At 43.8% G+C, this 17949-nt stretch overlaps 1 protein-coding gene across 1 annotated transcript in view; it reads left to right on the forward strand.

Moving 5' to 3' along the window:
* Positions 1-17949, forward strand: part of LOC143293460 (DNA ligase 1-like) — a 64108-nt gene that overhangs the window by 6522 nt on the left and 39637 nt on the right. Inside the window, exons 5-8 of the mRNA XM_076604339.1 lie at positions 1563-1771; positions 3327-3408; positions 4143-4253; positions 4638-4782. Coding sequence (XP_076460454.1) covers positions 1563-1771; positions 3327-3408; positions 4143-4253; positions 4638-4782 — 547 coding nt within the window. The remainder of the gene's footprint in view (positions 1-1562; positions 1772-3326; positions 3409-4142; positions 4254-4637; positions 4783-17949) is intronic.

The following is a 17949-nucleotide window of genomic DNA, read 5'->3' on the forward strand; positions in this document are numbered from 1 at the left end:
AGGAATGGAGCTCACACACACACATACACACACATACACACACACTCACTCTCTCTCTCTTTTTCTCTCCCCTCTTGCCACCCCCCCTCCCCAACCCCCCATCATTCACACACACAGACACGAGTGATCACTCACACAGAGTTGAATTGAAAGTAACACACACACACACGCACACGCACATGCACACACACACAGAGTCATATACACACACACACACACACTCTCTGTCTCTCTCTGTCTCACACATAAGGGGGTCCTGCTCCTGTACCCTGCCATTTAGATTGAGACACATTTTTCACACAGTATTCTTTGAATAGGTCTTCAGGTTGAGGAGGCTTTTCCGCCTTATCTCTGCATGAGGCATCACCCAGTGAAGTGCCTGGCACCCACCCCTCCCTCACTGCAGCAGTTTCAGTAAATTTTGAAATGTTAGAATCTCATTTGTGGATGTAAAACAAAGAAATATGTTTGAACAAAGCAAGTAATATCATGATTCTTGTTTGCAAACAGTGATAGCTGTCTAAGTACAGCAAACAAATAACAACTAAAAAAAGATCTTGTAGGTCAGAAAGAGTTGATCTGAGGTTCTCCATGTTTGTGGCTGCTGTTTTCTTTGACAGCAGTTTTTTCTAGCACCTTGTATTTTTGCAGCCAGGAATTGAATGGCAAAGCTGGCGTTAAGAGTAGTTCAGTGTTTCATATCCATGCTGAAACTGAGCACATGCCAGCATAAAGCTTTCTTCACTCTCACACTTGCATGCTCCTGCTTTCTGCTGGCTGCTTTATGCTTCTCTTCTGTCTTTGTGTCTGTGGTCCTGTCTGCAGCTGCTGTCTAAGCTGTTCCTCATTTCCCATCAGTTTTCAATCAAAATGCAGTTTGATATCAGGAAATATGGAGGTTTCCCACAGCCATGTATGAGACATGGCTTGCTGAGGAGCAATATTCATGCATCAAGACCAGCCCTGATTTTGTAAATATTGTAATAATGGAGAGGAAATCAAGTGCTTGCTGATGATGCCACATTGAGCGGGGTAAAGGAGTTTGCTATTGTCAAGTGGGGTAAAGGAGTTTGCTATTTTCACAACACCCATGGGTTCATTGGCAGTCTTTGTCTCCCCACTGTCTTCATGGCTGGTGTTTGTCTCCCCTGTGCCTTGTTTCCATTGCAAGCACTGTGTAACCATGTCTTTGAGTGTGGCTCCTGCTAAGAACCTGCTGGCTTTGCAGCCTCTGTAGGATTGAGCAATCCTTGATGTGCTCCATTTTCCATTGCAACTTACTTGGGAACAGCACCTCTCAATGAGGGAGGCCCAATCCATTCTTTACCTTTTATTTATTTTGAAAGTTTCTTGGCCGTGACAGCAGCTCTCTTCACTAAACCAGTACTGGATTAGGCCTGGAGGAGGAGAAGGCCTTGAATCAGTTGAGTGTGTGTGTGAGTTGGTGGTGGTTTGCTAATACATGTAGTTACGAATTGAATGTTTTAGTAGTTGTATCTTTATTACACAGATTCATTATTTCATACCAAAGAAATTGATATCATTAGGATATATATGTGCAGCAAGAAAAAGCGTGAAGGGTGAGGACCCACTCAAGAAAAAGAAAGACCTTGAAGCAGCCAGAAGACAGTTAACAGCAGAGGAACCTAAGAAACAAGAATCAGCTGAGAGTAATGAGGATGAGATAAAGTCCACGAAAGAACCTGCAGAAAAGAAGATCAAGGCAGAAAAAACAGAAGAGGACGAGTCTATGGAGATCTCATCAGCAGAGGTTTGATAACAACAGATATTATTTTAATTAGATAGATAAACATTTTCAGATGAAAACAAGTAAACTTCGCTTCTGGCTTTACTCCGACACACATACACTGATACAGCATGCTTGTATGCACAAAGACATGTAGCGGATATGCACACACATTTGTGCACACATCTACACCAACCACTGAGTCACACTAGCACATGCATGTGTGCACAGATACAAACACATGCTCACTTGCACACATGTATACTTCACATGTATACGCAGAGAAATCTTAATTGGAAAGGCAGAATGCCTAGCAGCTTTGTTTTCCTTTTTTGTATTATATTTTTATGTTCCTTATATGAAAAAGGTGGGGTCAAGTTGAGCAGCCTTTAGTTGTAAGATCTATCAAATGATCAGGAATTCTCAACCCCCCCCCCCCCCTCCACCCCTCTAACCTCCCCAATAAAACCCCAACCCTTTTGTTGTCCCATCGTCTGCACTGTTTCAGTGGTATTACTCCCACTCGCTCATTCCGAGTCCCCTGTTCATGACCACATCGGGGTTCGTCTGTCACAGTCCAAGCATTGGCAGTCCAAAGGGAACCATCGATATTAGATCACGAGGAGGCCACATACTTGAGGAGACCCTGTGCTGCTGTTGGAGACTCAGTGCTGCTGTCGAGTCACTTTGTTGGTGTTCAGTAATGCCAGTTTGGGTTCAATTACCAAGGACACCATCTTTTAAGCCCCCTAATGATGACAGTAATTGCTGTCGCGGAGCCATCATGTCCCTACAACAGTCTCCCATGAATCTGCTGACTCTGGTGACCTTATCAGGACTCACCCCAAGCACAGACAAGGGGTATCAAAACTGAGGTCACCATGAGAGCAGGGCAAGAAAGGCCACATAATTTGTAACTTAAAAAATTGTTGTTGTTGATAATATCAGAAGGAGCATGCCAATGCTGCTGTGGAGGTCCATTTAGGTTTGGAAATACGTAACTAGGCAGTACTCTATGTTTCCTGTCATAATTATATCCCAAGCGTCGACTAGCTGGAGAGATATAGGCACTTGTAGTGTTGGTCAGGAAATTAGAGCAACACACCCAAACCCAAAGATGCATCTATGAAGTGGATGATTCTCGACTGTGTGATCCCAGTCTTCCCATTTAAGCCCATTGCACACTGAACTCTGGGTAGGCCACATGCTGAAAACCCCCACCTCCGCTGGGAATTGAACCCACGTCCTCCCAGCTGTCAGCCACTCTGTGACGCAAACCACTTTACCTTGGAACTGATCAATTATTAGAAATACAAATTTAGTGTGTAAAATGACTGTTTTGGCATTTTGATTAAAAAAAAAAGAGAAGCTATTCTTCAGTTGGAAATTAAATGAGATTTGAGTTTATAGTTGCATCATATCAACATTAGCTTTTCTTTTTTTTTTTTGATTTGTGATTTTTATGTCAGGCTGAAAATTCCATGCCATGCTTATGTAATAATGGGATTTTGATAGCTGTTGTTTCATGTTTTTAGTAACAGTCTTTAGTATATTATGCATGTGTCCATTCTGTGTGCAGGAAGATACCAAACTGGATGTGAAAGAAAAAAGCAAACAGAAAGGAGACGAGGCAAAAAAGCAAACAAAAGCCAAAAAGTCAGGTATGGTTCCCAAGACAGACTTGATGAGAGTGTAATATGTTTTTTATTTTTAAAGTCTCAGGTATGTTTCCCAAGATAGATTTGATGAAAGTGTAATATTATTTTTTTAACAGTTTAAGGTATGGTTCCCAAGATACATTTGATGAGAGTGTAGTATTTTTATTTTTAAACATTTTCAGTTATAGTTTCCAACATAAATTTTATGAGAGTGTAATATTTTATTTTTCAAGCAATTCTATATTTCATATTGAGGAGGGAAACGTCTTCAAGAACACAGCGTCAGCTGTCATCCTGACTGTTGGGCAAAGTGCTCTCTTGCCATGCACAGACCACAGACCAGGAAAATTAAAGAGCTGGACAAAACTTTATTTTACACTCGCATAAGCGTTTGAAAAAAAAAAGAAGTATAACATTAATCCCTTGCCATCTGTCTTCTCCAAACCCATCTTCTGTTCGTTTGATTGATGAGGAAACAAAGTGCATTTCTAACTCCTGCTCATTTTGACATGCCAGCACATTCACTTTACATGATGTTTATTGGATTAAAGGTTATGCTTCCTCTCATTGCAAGAGACCTTGATTTTCATTTGATATAACATTGTGTCTTGTTTGCTGAAAGCTTTGAAACTTTTTTTCCTCATGTTTTTGTATATGTCAGTTTTTGAATTAAGTGGCAGGACCATGGAAAACAGTTTGTATTGTGTGCATACTTTAAATATATCATCTTGTTACAGATAAGAAAGAGGACAAATCCAACAAGAAATCTGTTGCCAACAAAGATGAGGTTGAGAAGAAGTCTGACAAGGCAGAGGACAAGAAGGCATCTTCTGTTCACAGCTTCTTCGGTGAGTATGATATTGATGATACAGGTAATTCTGTGTGGAAAAGCCTTGAACTTGTTTTCCAGTGGAAGTCCTGTCTGTAAGATACTGTGAAACTGAAATGTCGGATCTATGTGCAAAATGAGCATAAAGCTCAGGAGAAAAGAACAGTGTATAACATGTTTAGATTATATTACATTCTGGCCGATGAGTTTCTGTTTTTTCTTTCTTCTGAAAAGTTGTTTGTTTTCTTTTCAATTTAAGAACAGTTCTTAGACAATGTATGAGATGAACCTTATGATTTTAGACTTTTTGACTTGTTTTGTATTGTCCCAGAAATTTACATACAAGCAAACACACAAAGCATCAGGAACAAATGAGCATTGGTATTTTGTGGATTGTGTTCAGCTCCCAGGAAAGCCACCCCTAAAACAATGGAAAGGAAAGCAGAGAGTGACAAGGACAGCCCCAAAACCTCCAAAGAGGACAAGCCAGAAGTGAAAAAGTCTGCAGACTCTGCGAAGCCCGTCAGTAGCTTCTTCAAGCCAGCAAGGTAGGCTTTGTGTGTTTCTGTTGATAGTGGTTGTGTAACTGAGATGTCAATGTGTTGTTATTTGTCCTGGCACACGCATGAAAAAAAAGAAGAAAAAGAGGTCACTGCATTGGAAGAAATCCCCCTCTCTCTGTGTGGTGTGATCTGTATCAGACATTTTGAACTCTTTCACTGCCAAATTTCTGTGTGGAAAAACACTCCTCAGCACCAAATATTTTAGATATGATGCTGTCAGTCACAGGCTTCAGTTCATGACAAAACAACATAATGGACTTGTTCATTTCAAAGTAGACCAGGGAGTTAAGGTTGGTCATTGTTCTGTTGGTCATTGTCTGTTGCTGCAGCTGTCAAGATTTGTTACAATGGGAAAAACAGTCCTTTTAACATGACCCCTGGTGTCGATTAAAGTCGAATATAGCGGTGCACTGTCTTGTAGACTAAGGTCCACTATGGCAGTGAAAGAGTTAATAATGTTTTGAGAGATATTTTTGCAAGTCAGTGTTCAGCAGTATTTTCATTTCTCACCTGTTATTACTTTCCTACTTTCCTTTCTGTAACATTCTGTTGGAAGTCATTGAGGATCCATATAAAATGAGATCAGTATATATATAAACACCTACAGAAGCACTACCCACTTTTTTTTGTTTGGTTTAGAATATTATTTATATGTCATTATGCAATTTTTATTTTTTTGTTTTAATTTTGTTTCCAAAGAAGAATGCAAACAATGTTGGGACTAGAGATTATTTGCATACACTTACTTACCTTGCAATGGGTGACTGCCTTGAGTGTTCAAAGCAATTTCTGGGCATGTTTTTGCTTGATTTTGATGCAGTTTTTTACGTTTTATAAAGTGAAAAGCTGTTGAACGTGTCCACATTGCTGCTAGAACGTATAGTACAGAAGAGGTTGCTCGAGTTTTGTTTGATTTACCGGACAAAGTCATCAAAAGCAACTACAAAAACGTGATAGAAAGTGAAAGTAATATTGTTATTGATCTACTGAAGTGATTTTGGTTATCCTGATCATGATTACATGCTACAAGGTACATCAACAGGACGGCGGCGGGTTTGTGTGAGAAGTGGGTATAGAAAAAAAACATTTTAGCTTGAAACCTTCATTTTGGGGTTTTTGTCTACTGTGAAACCCTCTAGATGACAGCTTGAAGCTGAAATATTGCTTACAGTGAGTTTTTGTGTTGTAATGTTGTGTGACAGTGTTTGTGGGTGTTTGGGTGGGAGGGTGTGTATGTGGGTGTATGTGAGTGTTTATGTACAGTGATTGTGTTTAAAACAACATGATAGTGCAGGAAACAACATAATTGCACTTGGTTGTCGTGTCTAATACGTTTGCTAATATTTTAGCACTATTTCCACCTATAAGATAAACTAGAATTTTTTTCTTTTTTGTTTTTCAAAATATTCTGCGTATTTTTTTTGGATAAAAATCTAAGTTATCTTCCCCTAATTGGGAGTTATCTCATTCTGTCAACTTTGAAGTTATGATGATTATATTTTCCATTCATTTTCCTTCAATAAATCATACTGTTATCTACTTTTGAGCATAATTGCATTTTGTAAATTTTTTTTTTTAGAGGTGATTATTTTGCAAAAATCATAAATAGTTCTGGAAGTGAAAGGATTAATTGTTGTCATATCTATTGTCACGACCCCCCTAGGGAAGAGGTCGAGAACTATTTTAAAACCTAACACCCAACCCAGTGCACCCGACAACACAAACACAGAATACAGATATTTCCCTTCCACACAAAATTTATTCTCTTCCGCTCTGTCTGTCCCACTCACGCAACCTTACACACACAGCCTATACATGCGAAATAAACAAAAACAACTGTATACCATAACTACAAAACAAAAAAACAAAACACGAAACGAACAGAAGTCGCATACAAAACTACCGATTATCTCAAATGCAATCAAAAGCAATTTTCCACACACACACTCAAGGAGAAGACAAATCACCCCTAAACCAGGACTGGTACACAGATGTTCGTGCTTTAGTCTTTGGCGGATTCAGGAAGTTTTGTTCTAAAAAACAACAACAAAAAACAACAACAAAACCTGACACACGGCCCAGACAAACTTCGGCGGGTCCGACCCAAGGCACAAGCCCCCGGTCAAAAGGCCTAGGTGCCAGGACTCGGCATACAATGCCAAGCAATGGACCAGGCTGCAAGTCAAAAGGCCCGGAACACAGGACACCAGTCACAGGGCAGGAAGGGGCGAAGACCCAGGACAGCAGTCACAGGGCAGGAGGGGACGAACACCCAGGACACCAGTCACAGGACAGAAAGGGCGAAGATCTAGGACAGCAGTCACAGGGCAGGAGGGGACGAACACCCAGGACACCAGTCACAGGGCAGAAAGGGGCGAAGACCCAGGACAGCAGTCACAGGGCAGGAGGGGACGAACACCCAGGACACCAGTCACAGGACAGAAAGGGGCGAAGACCCAGGACAGCAGTCACAGGGCAGGAGGGGCGAAGATCTGGGTCACCAGACGAAAGGCCCGGGACACACAGCACACAGCGAGAGCTGGAACATTACGGAATGTTCCCCCCGTACTGAGCAATACTAATTCTAACGATATAATTAACAAAAAAAACAAATGTACAGCACATTCAAAAATGAAAACCTGGAATATAATTCCATTGACAAGACGAATTATAGGAGTAATATACGGCACTCGCACTCTCTACACCTATCATACAGAGCCAACGCCCAATTTTACCCAACAGTGAACTAAGGTAAAATTGTATCATTTTAAAACTCAATAACAATAAAATTGGCAAAAATATTAGCCGACACAAGAAAAAGTACATATTCACTCGGTGGTAGCACACGAGTAATTAACGAAATAGATTGTGTCAAAACCTAACGTACAGCTTTCTTGTCGAACATCTTTACACACCTACATCCCTGACAGAAGTACAACCAAGCTAAATAGACAAGTGGCTTCTTACCTGCCACAGGTGGCGTACACTAACGACCACCACAAAGACACGACGACGACGAAGACAGACGAAGAAACACCGAAGTGGCTCCCATGGAGGACAGCCGGTCCTCACTTCGTATGGTGCCTAGATGTCGGGGTAGCTACCCCACCAACAACAGGAACGACCCGTACACTACGGCAGTCGGGCTGCAAAAGCCCCGAATATTGTTGCTGCCCAACAATATTTCATATTCGCTCAGGTGAGCGAGTAATATGCATGCACGTGGTTCGTGCGCAAATCAAGACTTCTACCCGAACTGAAGGATGGGAGAAGGAGGGAAAGTGAAAGAAGAGGGGGGAGAAAAACGAAGACGGGCCACACGCCCTAACTGTCGTCACAAGTTGTGACAATACCCCCCATTCAAGTTCAAACTTCACGTTTGGAACTTAAACACACCGTCACAACGACTGACGGACAGACAGACACACGTGACAACTCTCGCCCTGCCCTTCCGCATTCCCGAACGTCTATTAGTGGTCAAGGACAGTTACCAAAACAAAACAGTTTGTCCAGACCAACGAAACAAGAGAAGAGAAATTTATACGAAAGCTATCTTAACTTTACAGCTAGTAAGGATACGCGGAAGCGTGTGCTTCCTAATTTAAGAGTAGAATATAGAGGTATGTGCAGAAGTCAAATGGGACTGCGCATACTCTTCTTTGATTAACACTGCCGAAATCACTTTTCGGGAAATGCCGATTCTTGCTCCGGCAGACGACTGAGATAGTCGGCTCCAACATTTTCTTTTCCAGGGATAGCTTGCACTGTGAAGGAGAAAGGCTGGAGCTGCAGCGCCCACCGTGTCAGTCTGCCGCTGACCGTTCTTGCTCTATCCAGGTATTGCAGGGGGGCATGATCGGTCTGGACGACGAATGGTTTGCCGTACAGGTATGGCTCGAACTTTTGTATGCCCCACACGAGCGCCAAGCATTCTCTCTCGATCGTGGGATAGTTCCTCTCAGCAGCATTAAGCTTTTTGCTGGCACACGCCACTGGCTGTGGGCCCATCCCATGATCTTGGAGCAGTAGGGCCCCCAGTCCCACTGCTGAGGCATCTGTTCTCAGCACAAAGGGCTTGGACAGGTCTGGTAGGAGACAGACGGGCCGACTACAGAGAACTTGTTTTAGCTGCAGAAAAGCCCTCTCACAGCTCTCATCCCACTTCACGTGGGCAGGCTCCTTGCCCTTCGTTTTGTCCGTTAACGGCAGGGCAATCTCTGCGAATTGTGGGACAAATCGTCTATAGTAGCCCACCAGGCCAAGGAAGCCTCTGAGCTGACGCTTAGTTTGTGGACGTGTAGCGTTATGAATTTTCTCCATTTTTTCATCGTCCGGCCATATCTTGCTGTCGCCAACGTGGTGACCAAGATAGTCCAGTTCCTTGTGTCCGAGATAGCACTTGGCTGGCCGAGCAGTGAGGCTGCACTCACGCAGGCGGTGAAACACTGCACGCAGGAGTGGCAAGTGACTGGCCTCGTCGACAGAGGCGATGATCATGTCATCCATGAAGTTGCCCACCTCTGGCAGGCCCAGAGGTAGAATCAACTTCCTCATCATGCGGGAAAACACTGCACCCGCTGTTTTCAGCCCAAATGGCATCACACGCCACTGGAAGTGACCTTGTGGGGTTGAGAATGCGGTCTTCGGACGGTCGGCTTCCTCCATTGGGATTTGCCAATAGCCTTTGGATAAGTCCAATTTGGAAAATACCCTTTTCCCGGCTAACTTGGCGAACAATGCCTCCACGTCTGGCATGGGTTCTGCGTCAAACGTGGTCACCTTGTTGACACGACGGAAGTCAACACAAAACCTCACCTTGCCATCCCTTTTCTTTACGAGTACAATTGGGGAAGAGTAAGGAGATGAGGAAGGTTCGATCACTCCCATCTTCAACATCTGATCGACTTCCTCTTGGATCACCTCACGCTGAGAGTATGGCAGTGGGTACTGTTTGGTTCTGAGGGGTGTGTCAGAATTCAGTTGGAGTGAACAAGTCTCCAAGTTTGTACGACCTGGCAGATCGGTGAGTACGTCTCCAAACTCTCTCACAAGCTTGAGGACAGCCTCTTTCAGTGAAGGATTGGTTGGGTCAACCACAACATCCTCAGGCCCCTCGGACGCCTCGAGGGGTATAAGAGGGATATCTCGCTCCACAGTACGAGTCTCCTCCCAGATCTCACCGTCATCGACCACTGCTATAGCTAGAGACATCTGGGGAATGCGTTCAACATACTGTTTTAGTAGGTTGGCATGATACAGTTTTTCTTTGGTACCAACCCGAACACAGTAGTCAGCCAGTCCTACACGTCGCAGGACAGTGTATGGACCTTGCCATTCCAACTCTAGTTTGTTGTGTTTGGAAGGACGGAGGAGCAGAACCCTGCTACCCTCAGCGAACTCTCGTCGCTTGGCCTTGGCATCAAAGTGCCTCTTGTATCTTCTGGCAGCCTTTTCGAGATTCTGCTGCGCCAGAGTGCATGACTCAGCTATCTTGTTACGCAGATCGACCACGTATTCAGCTGCTGTCTGAACCTCCGACCTCTCGGGATGAAGCCAGTGTTCCCTGAGGATTTGCATGGGACCGCGAACAGTCCTGCCATAGAGCAGCTCAAAGGGAGAGTAGCCCGTGCTCTCCTGTGGGACTTCCCTGTATGCGAATAGTAAAGCCGGGATCCATCTATCCCAGGCTCGAGGCCTTTCGTGTGACAGCCTGCGCAACATGGTTTTCAATGTCGCGTTGAAGCGCTCGACAAGGCCATTACACTGGGCATGGTAAGGAGTGGTGGTCAGGCCTCGGACAGACAGAAGGCGATAAACTTCTTGCATCACCTGACTGGTGAACTGTGTCCCTCGGTCAGTAAGGACCTCGGAAGGAATACCCGTGCGTGTCCACATGTTGAAGAGAGCCTCTGCCACAGACTCAGATGTAATATCTTTGAGCGGAACAGCCTCTGGGTATCTGGTCGCATAATCGACCATGGTCAGAATGTATCTGCAACCAGACTCGGAAGCAGGAGCTATTGGACCAACAATGTCCACTGCCACTCGGCTGAAGGGTTCAGTCATCAGAGGCATTTTAACTAAAGGCACTCTGGGAACCCGCCCTTTTGGTACAGTTTTTTGGCACCTGTCGCAGGAAAGAACGAAGCGTTTGATGTCCCCGCACATACCTGGCCAATAGAAATGAGGAAATATTCTCTGTTGCGTCCGCCTAAACCCCAAATGACCAGACATTGGAGCCTCATGGCCCAGGCGTAGCACTGTGGAACGCAAAGGCTTCGGTACACAGATCTGGGTCGCCTGGCCTCTGTGATCTTTAAACTGCCGCATCAGCACCCCATGCTTTTTAAAATAAGAGACCTCGCCTGAAGGGGTTTTCTGTAAAAGGCCTGAACCAGCCCTATCACGTGCCTGATGAAAATCAGGATCGTCATTTTGCTGGTGCTGTAAGTCTTCCCGTGACACATGGATCTGAATATCCTTGACGGGCAGGGGAGGCAAGGGTTTGGCATTTGCTGCAGCCTGGGCTCTAGTTTGAACGGCGCCCACAAGGCTGGGATCAGCATAGACGGGCACGACCATTGAAGAGCCGTCCCCTCTCCAAGCACAATTCCCAATGAGAACCTCCTCAACAGGAGACTCCATGACAGCCACGTCCAAAACGCCCTGTATGAACGGGGACTGAAAGTCCACCCTGGCGATGGGCAGAACTGAGGAGCACTGTGACTCTGCCAACACCACGCGAACTGTGGCCCCAGTAAAACAGTCAGGTCTTACGAGTCGCCTGGCTACAACAATCAACTGGGCTCCCGTGTCGCGTAAAGCTTGCACTGTGTGGCCATTGACAGAAACCTCGCAGCGAGGCGAGTACTGTTTAGAAGCACAAGACGTGCAAAGCGTCGGGGTCATTGCATTAACACCCTGTGCAGGTGAGACATGAGCAATGAGTGAGACCCTCTTGGGTTGCCGGCACTCTTTGGCCAAGTGACCTGGCTTCCCGCAGTTGAAGCAGGCAGGTATTCTTTTAAAGTCTCTTCCCTTTACGTTGTTTAGAGCTGAATCCCCTGACCCATGTGGAGGTCCTTTTTCTCCGCGCCCAGATTGAAACTGCGGTCGGAAACCCTACTACCTTTTTTGGAAACTCGAAATTCAGCTTCCGCCATGCGACCTGCTCTCCGAGCATTGACAATTTTAGTAGTGATATGGGCAACGTCCTCAACTCTGTTGGGTTCCTCACGCCGAACTTCAGTGACGAGATCGGGATTGAGTGTGGTCAAGAACTGCTCCTGAAGGACCAGATCTTTAATGTCCTCTGCATCAGATTCATCCCGTCCAGCGGCCACACACCACCGGGAGAAACAAACCTTCAGCCTGCCCAGAAACTGATCAAACGTCTCTTCCGCTAATTTCCGCATTGAACGGAACCGTTTGCGGTAGGAATCTGCATCCAGACGGAATTCGTAAAGCAGAGCCGCTTTTAAGATGTCATAATCGTGTAGTTGTTCCGGTTGTAACCGTAGGCAGGCGTCTCTCGCCCGACCCTGCAAAAGGGCCACCAGGCGGGCTGCCCAGGAGCTACGCTTCCACTTATTTAATCCCGCCACTCTCTCAAAGTGGTTAAGGAAGCTATCGAAATCGTCTTTCTCATCATACGGCACAAGCGGAAACTGATGAGCCGTGTGAGCTTCTAGCTCTTCCTGGCGCAGTTCCATTTTCCTCTCGAATCTACGTCTTTCCTCCTCTCTTAACTGTTTCATTTCCTCGTCCTTCATTTCCCTGTACAATCTTTCCTCCTCATCTTTTTTCTTCCTATACTCTTCTTCTTTTCTATCCTTCCATTGTCTGTACTTTCTCTCCTCATCCCTAGCCTGACGCTCTTCCTCCCTAGCCTGACGCTCCTCCTCCCTGGCTACTGCATCAACCACAAACCGGGCCAACGCCTCTCCAGACAAACCTAAGTCAGTGCCCAACACCCTGAACTTTGAGTACATGTCCTGAGAAGGTACGGAATTAGACTCATTCTTCAAGCCTTCATCGAAAGCACCTTCAGGATTAGCCTCCTTCAGGTGGCCCTGAATCCATCCGGACAATTCAGTCTTTTTTTCAGCACTCAGAGAAGGTGTACTGCCTTCTGCCCTGACCCCCCGTGACCCCGAACTAGGAGTAGAGGCCGCAGAAGTTTTTCGTGTTACAGGCATGTTTTCTTAATTCACAATGTGCAACAACTACACAAAACTTGAATTAAGATTAAGTCTCTAAGTCACTAACTCCAGGTCCCCACTTCACTCAACCGTCCAACAGTAAGAACCTAACAATCTAATAACCTTAATCACCCCCATAAAAGCTAACCAAAACGAAATGCCTGCAACATAAAACGTAGACGAACAAGACGATCACACCCTACCCCCCAACCCGTGTTACATTCCCTAGAACTTGTTACCCCGCATCTCCACCATTGTCACGACCCCCCTAGGGAAGAGGTCGAGAACTATTTTAAAACCTAACACCCAACCCAGTGCACCCGACAACACAAACACAGAATACAGATATTTCCCTTCCACACAAAATTTATTCTCTTCCGCTCTGTCTGTCCCACTCACGCAACCTTACACACACAGCCTATACATGCGAAATAAACAAAAACAACTGTATACCATAACTACAAAACAAAAAAACAAAACACGAAACGAACAGAAGTCGCATACAAAACTACCGATTATCTCAAATGCAATCAAAAGCAATTTTCCACACACACACTCAAGGAGAAGACAAATCACCCCTAAACCAGGACTGGTACACAGATGTTCGTGCTTTAGTCTTTGGCGGATTCAGGAAGTTTTGTTCTAAAAAACAACAACAAAAAACAACAACAAAACCTGACACACGGCCCAGACAAACTTCGGCGGGTCCGACCCAAGGCACAAGCCCCCGGTCAAAAGGCCTAGGTGCCAGGACTCGGCATACAATGCCAAGCAATGGACCAGGCTGCAAGTCAAAAGGCCCGGAACACAGGACACCAGTCACAGGGCAGGAAGGGGCGAAGACCCAGGACAGCAGTCACAGGGCAGGAGGGGACGAACACCCAGGACACCAGTCACAGGACAGAAAGGGCGAAGATCTAGGACAGCAGTCACAGGGCAGGAGGGGACGAACACCCAGGACACCAGTCACAGGGCAGAAAGGGGCGAAGACCCAGGACAGCAGTCACAGGGCAGGAGGGGACGAACACCCAGGACACCAGTCACAGGACAGAAAGGGGCGAAGACCCAGGACAGCAGTCACAGGGCAGGAGGGGCGAAGATCTGGGTCACCAGACGAAAGGCCCGGGACACACAGCACACAGCGAGAGCTGGAACATTACGGAATGTTCCCCCCGTACTGAGCAATACTAATTCTAACGATATAATTAACAAAAAAAACAAATGTACAGCACATTCAAAAATGAAAACCTGGAATATAATTCCATTGACAAGACGAATTATAGGAGTAATATACGGCACTCGCACTCTCTACACCTATCATACAGAGCCAACGCCCAATTTTACCCAACAGTGAACTAAGGTAAAATTGTATCATTTTAAAACTCAATAACAATAAAATTGGCAAAAATATTAGCCGACACAAGAAAAAGTACATATTCACTCGGTGGTAGCACACGAGTAATTAACGAAATAGATTGTGTCAAAACCTAACGTACAGCTTTCTTGTCGAACATCTTTACACACCTACATCCCTGACAGAAGTACAACCAAGCTAAATAGACAAGTGGCTTCTTACCTGCCACAGGTGGCGTACACTAACGACCACCACAAAGACACGACGACGACGAAGACAGACGAAGAAACACCGAAGTGGCTCCCATGGAGGACAGCCGGTCCTCACTTCGTATGGTGCCTAGATGTCGGGGTAGCTACCCCACCAACAACAGGAACGACCCGTACACTACGGCAGTCGGGCTGCAAAAGCCCCGAATATTGTTGCTGCCCAACAATATTTCATATTCGCTCAGGTGAGCGAGTAATATGCATGCACGTGGTTCGTGCGCAAATCAAGACTTCTACCCGAACTGAAGGATGGGAGAAGGAGGGAAAGTGAAAGAAGAGGGGGGAGAAAAACGAAGACGGGCCACACGCCCTAACTGTCGTCACAAGTTGTGACATCTATCTGTCGGCTGTGTTTGACACAGTAGACCACAGCATACTTCTTTCTAGACTTGAACATGTTTTTGGGATTCACTCAACAGTTCTGAGTTGGTTTTCTTCATACCTATCCAGCCGCTTCCAGATTGTCTCTGTTGGCACCTTTAAGTCTGATCCAGCCCTGATCTCCTGTGGTGTGCCACAAGGTTCTGTCCTAGGCCCCGTTCTGTTCGTTCTGTACACTGCTCCTCTTTCTGATGTCATTTCTGGCCATTCTGTTCTTCACCACTCTTTTGCTGATGATACTCAGCTACAAAAGTCTGCAGAACAAAACCAAGTACATAGTCTTATTCTGTCAATGCAGGATTGTATTCTTGATGTTAAATCCTGGATGACATTCAACAAAGTAAAGTTGAATGATGACAAAACTGAAGTTATGATTATTTCCTCTGCAAGAATGTCCACATCTACTTCTTTTCCTGCTTCTATTGTGGTTGGTGATGCCACAGTTCAGTTTTCTAAATCAGCAAGGAACCTTGGAGTCATTCTTGACTCCAACCTCAGCATGCATGCTCAAGTAGTAAATCTGATACGCATAGTCAATTGTGAACTTCGTCGCATCAGCTCTATCCGTCAGTACCTTTCTGTTGAAACTACTAAAACTCTTTATTTCTGCTTTTGTGCTGTCATGAATTGACTACTGTAATTCTCTTCTCATAGGCTGTCCACATAATATTCTTCAGCGAATTCAAAAACTTCAAAACAATGTTGCCCGTCTGATTCTCAGAGTCCCATGTACTGATCACATTTCTCCTCACCTCCGTACTCTGCATTGGCTCCCCATTGAAGCGAGAATTAAATACAAAGTTGTGTGTCTCTGCTATTCTGCTTTCCACTCCGCAGGACCTACTTATCTTTCTGACCTTATCAGTGTTTACACTCCCACAAGAAATCTCCGCTCTTCCTCAGACCGTTACCTTTTGAAACTTCCTCATGTCAATACAAGAACCGATGGTGAACATTCTTTCTTCTTTGCTGCTCCTTACATCTGGAACAACCTTCCTCATCATATCCGTGCATCTGATTCTATTTCTGCTTTTCGCTCATCATTAAGGACTCATCTTTTTAAAACCTGTCTGTAAGTACTCTCAGCTTCCTTTTCTCCAACACCACTCATGTCAGCTCACTTTGGATGTATGTAGAGTGGGAAAGAGAGAGTGTGAGTGGGGGGAGGGTTTTTTGAGAAAGAGTGGTCATGAATGTTTTATGTTACTTGTAATATTTTTCTTTCATGTAAAGCGCCCTGAGCTCTTCGTGAGAAAGGGCGCTATATACCGGTAAATGCACATTATTATTATTATTATTATTTGAGGTGACTGTGTTGCACTGTTTTTGTATCAGATGATTTCTTGAGGTGATAGTGTTGACTTGATGTTTGTAGTTTGTACAGGATAACTGTATTGTTAATTGTGTCTTTAGTTTTTTTCCAAGTAATTTTGCCATGTATGCACGCACGCATGCACACATAGGGTTCTCAGGTATGGTGGCAGACACACTTTCATTTTGGAAAGAACAACATGTTTTGGTTAAATTTATTTTAAAATCTAAATAAGCAAACAGAAGTTTGCTAATATATTAAAACATGTATGAAAAGCTGTTGTTACACATTCTTTACTAACAGAAAGCAAGTTAACCAACAAAATGAAAACATTGACAAGACATTATCATGCAAACAAGCTAACAAAAAGAGAATGTATTATTGAAAATCAGTTATTTTGGCTAAAGATATAATTGTGTTATTTTGGCTATAGATATAATTGTGTTGGCTGGCCTTTTTGCTCATGATGCAAAGAAATATTTTAATGTTGTCTGGTTAAAACAGAGTTCTTAATTGATATCACATTTAACTTTTGAGGAAACTGGATTTGTACACAATGTTGTTGGAAAAAAAACATGGTGATTCCAATATTGCATTATTCTGTTGTTGATTTGTATGTGAAAAATGATGATTTATTTGGAAATTGGCAAGTTAATCACTAAGTTCCAATATGCAGACAGGTAATCAAAACACAAACATTTTATCTATGATGAAACAATTGTGGATGTGATAAAACACACACGTACATATGCATGCACACAGGCATGCACGCAGGCACAGTCAACATAGTAAATGTTATCATTGGCATTTTCTCTGAAACTATTGAGTTCTTTAGTTGCATGACTTTGCATGATTGTTGATGTAGATGGCCTTCCTGCACATCCATCATAATGACTAAGCAATGCAGTGTAGGTTTAGTTCCCAAATGGGTGTAGGTCACAATATCACAACAAATGTCTCAGCTACAAATGACCATTATTACCGTTAAGTAATAGAATTTACTTCTAAGACTCTGAACAGACCACTTTGAGTGCTCACAAATATCTATGATATGAGTATTTCTTTCAGTGAAATTGATGAATAATTTTCTTCAGTATAGAAAACTGTTTCCTGTACATTTGCTTTGAGCTTCATAGAAGAGGGTAAAAAATATTTCCAGCTTCTGCGCTGGAGAAAAAATATTTTTCTTTTTGTCCAGAATGTATATATCTAGAAAGTAAAAAATGAATGATGAATTAATGAGAAAAGGGCTGATCCTAAGAAACGTCCATCACTTTAAAAAAATTATGTTTCAGGAGAAAACAAGTTGCATATTACAATAGAATACAAGACGCTCTGATGAGTGATAGGTGTTGATTAGTAAGAAATGAAATAACTCACTGTGTAGATGCTTTATATAAATGCTCTATCTCACTATATTTGTCTCTCCCGATAAATAGAGATATATACATAGATAGATAGCATGGATGTTAATACCTGGCAGCTGCTGGTTTCGTGCTTTGAGGAAATGTGCTAGGGTTCAAAGAAGATTGTCAGTTCAAATAAGAAATCCAGTAAAACTGCACACTTGTGGTCCACTCATTAGAATGAAATCTTAAAAAAATCATACTTTATAAACATGTTGTATTGAATAGA

Source organism: Babylonia areolata, chromosome 1, assembly GCF_041734735.1.
Source record: "Babylonia areolata isolate BAREFJ2019XMU chromosome 1, ASM4173473v1, whole genome shotgun sequence".
Taxonomy (NCBI): Eukaryota; Metazoa; Mollusca; class Gastropoda; order Neogastropoda; family Buccinidae; genus Babylonia; species Babylonia areolata.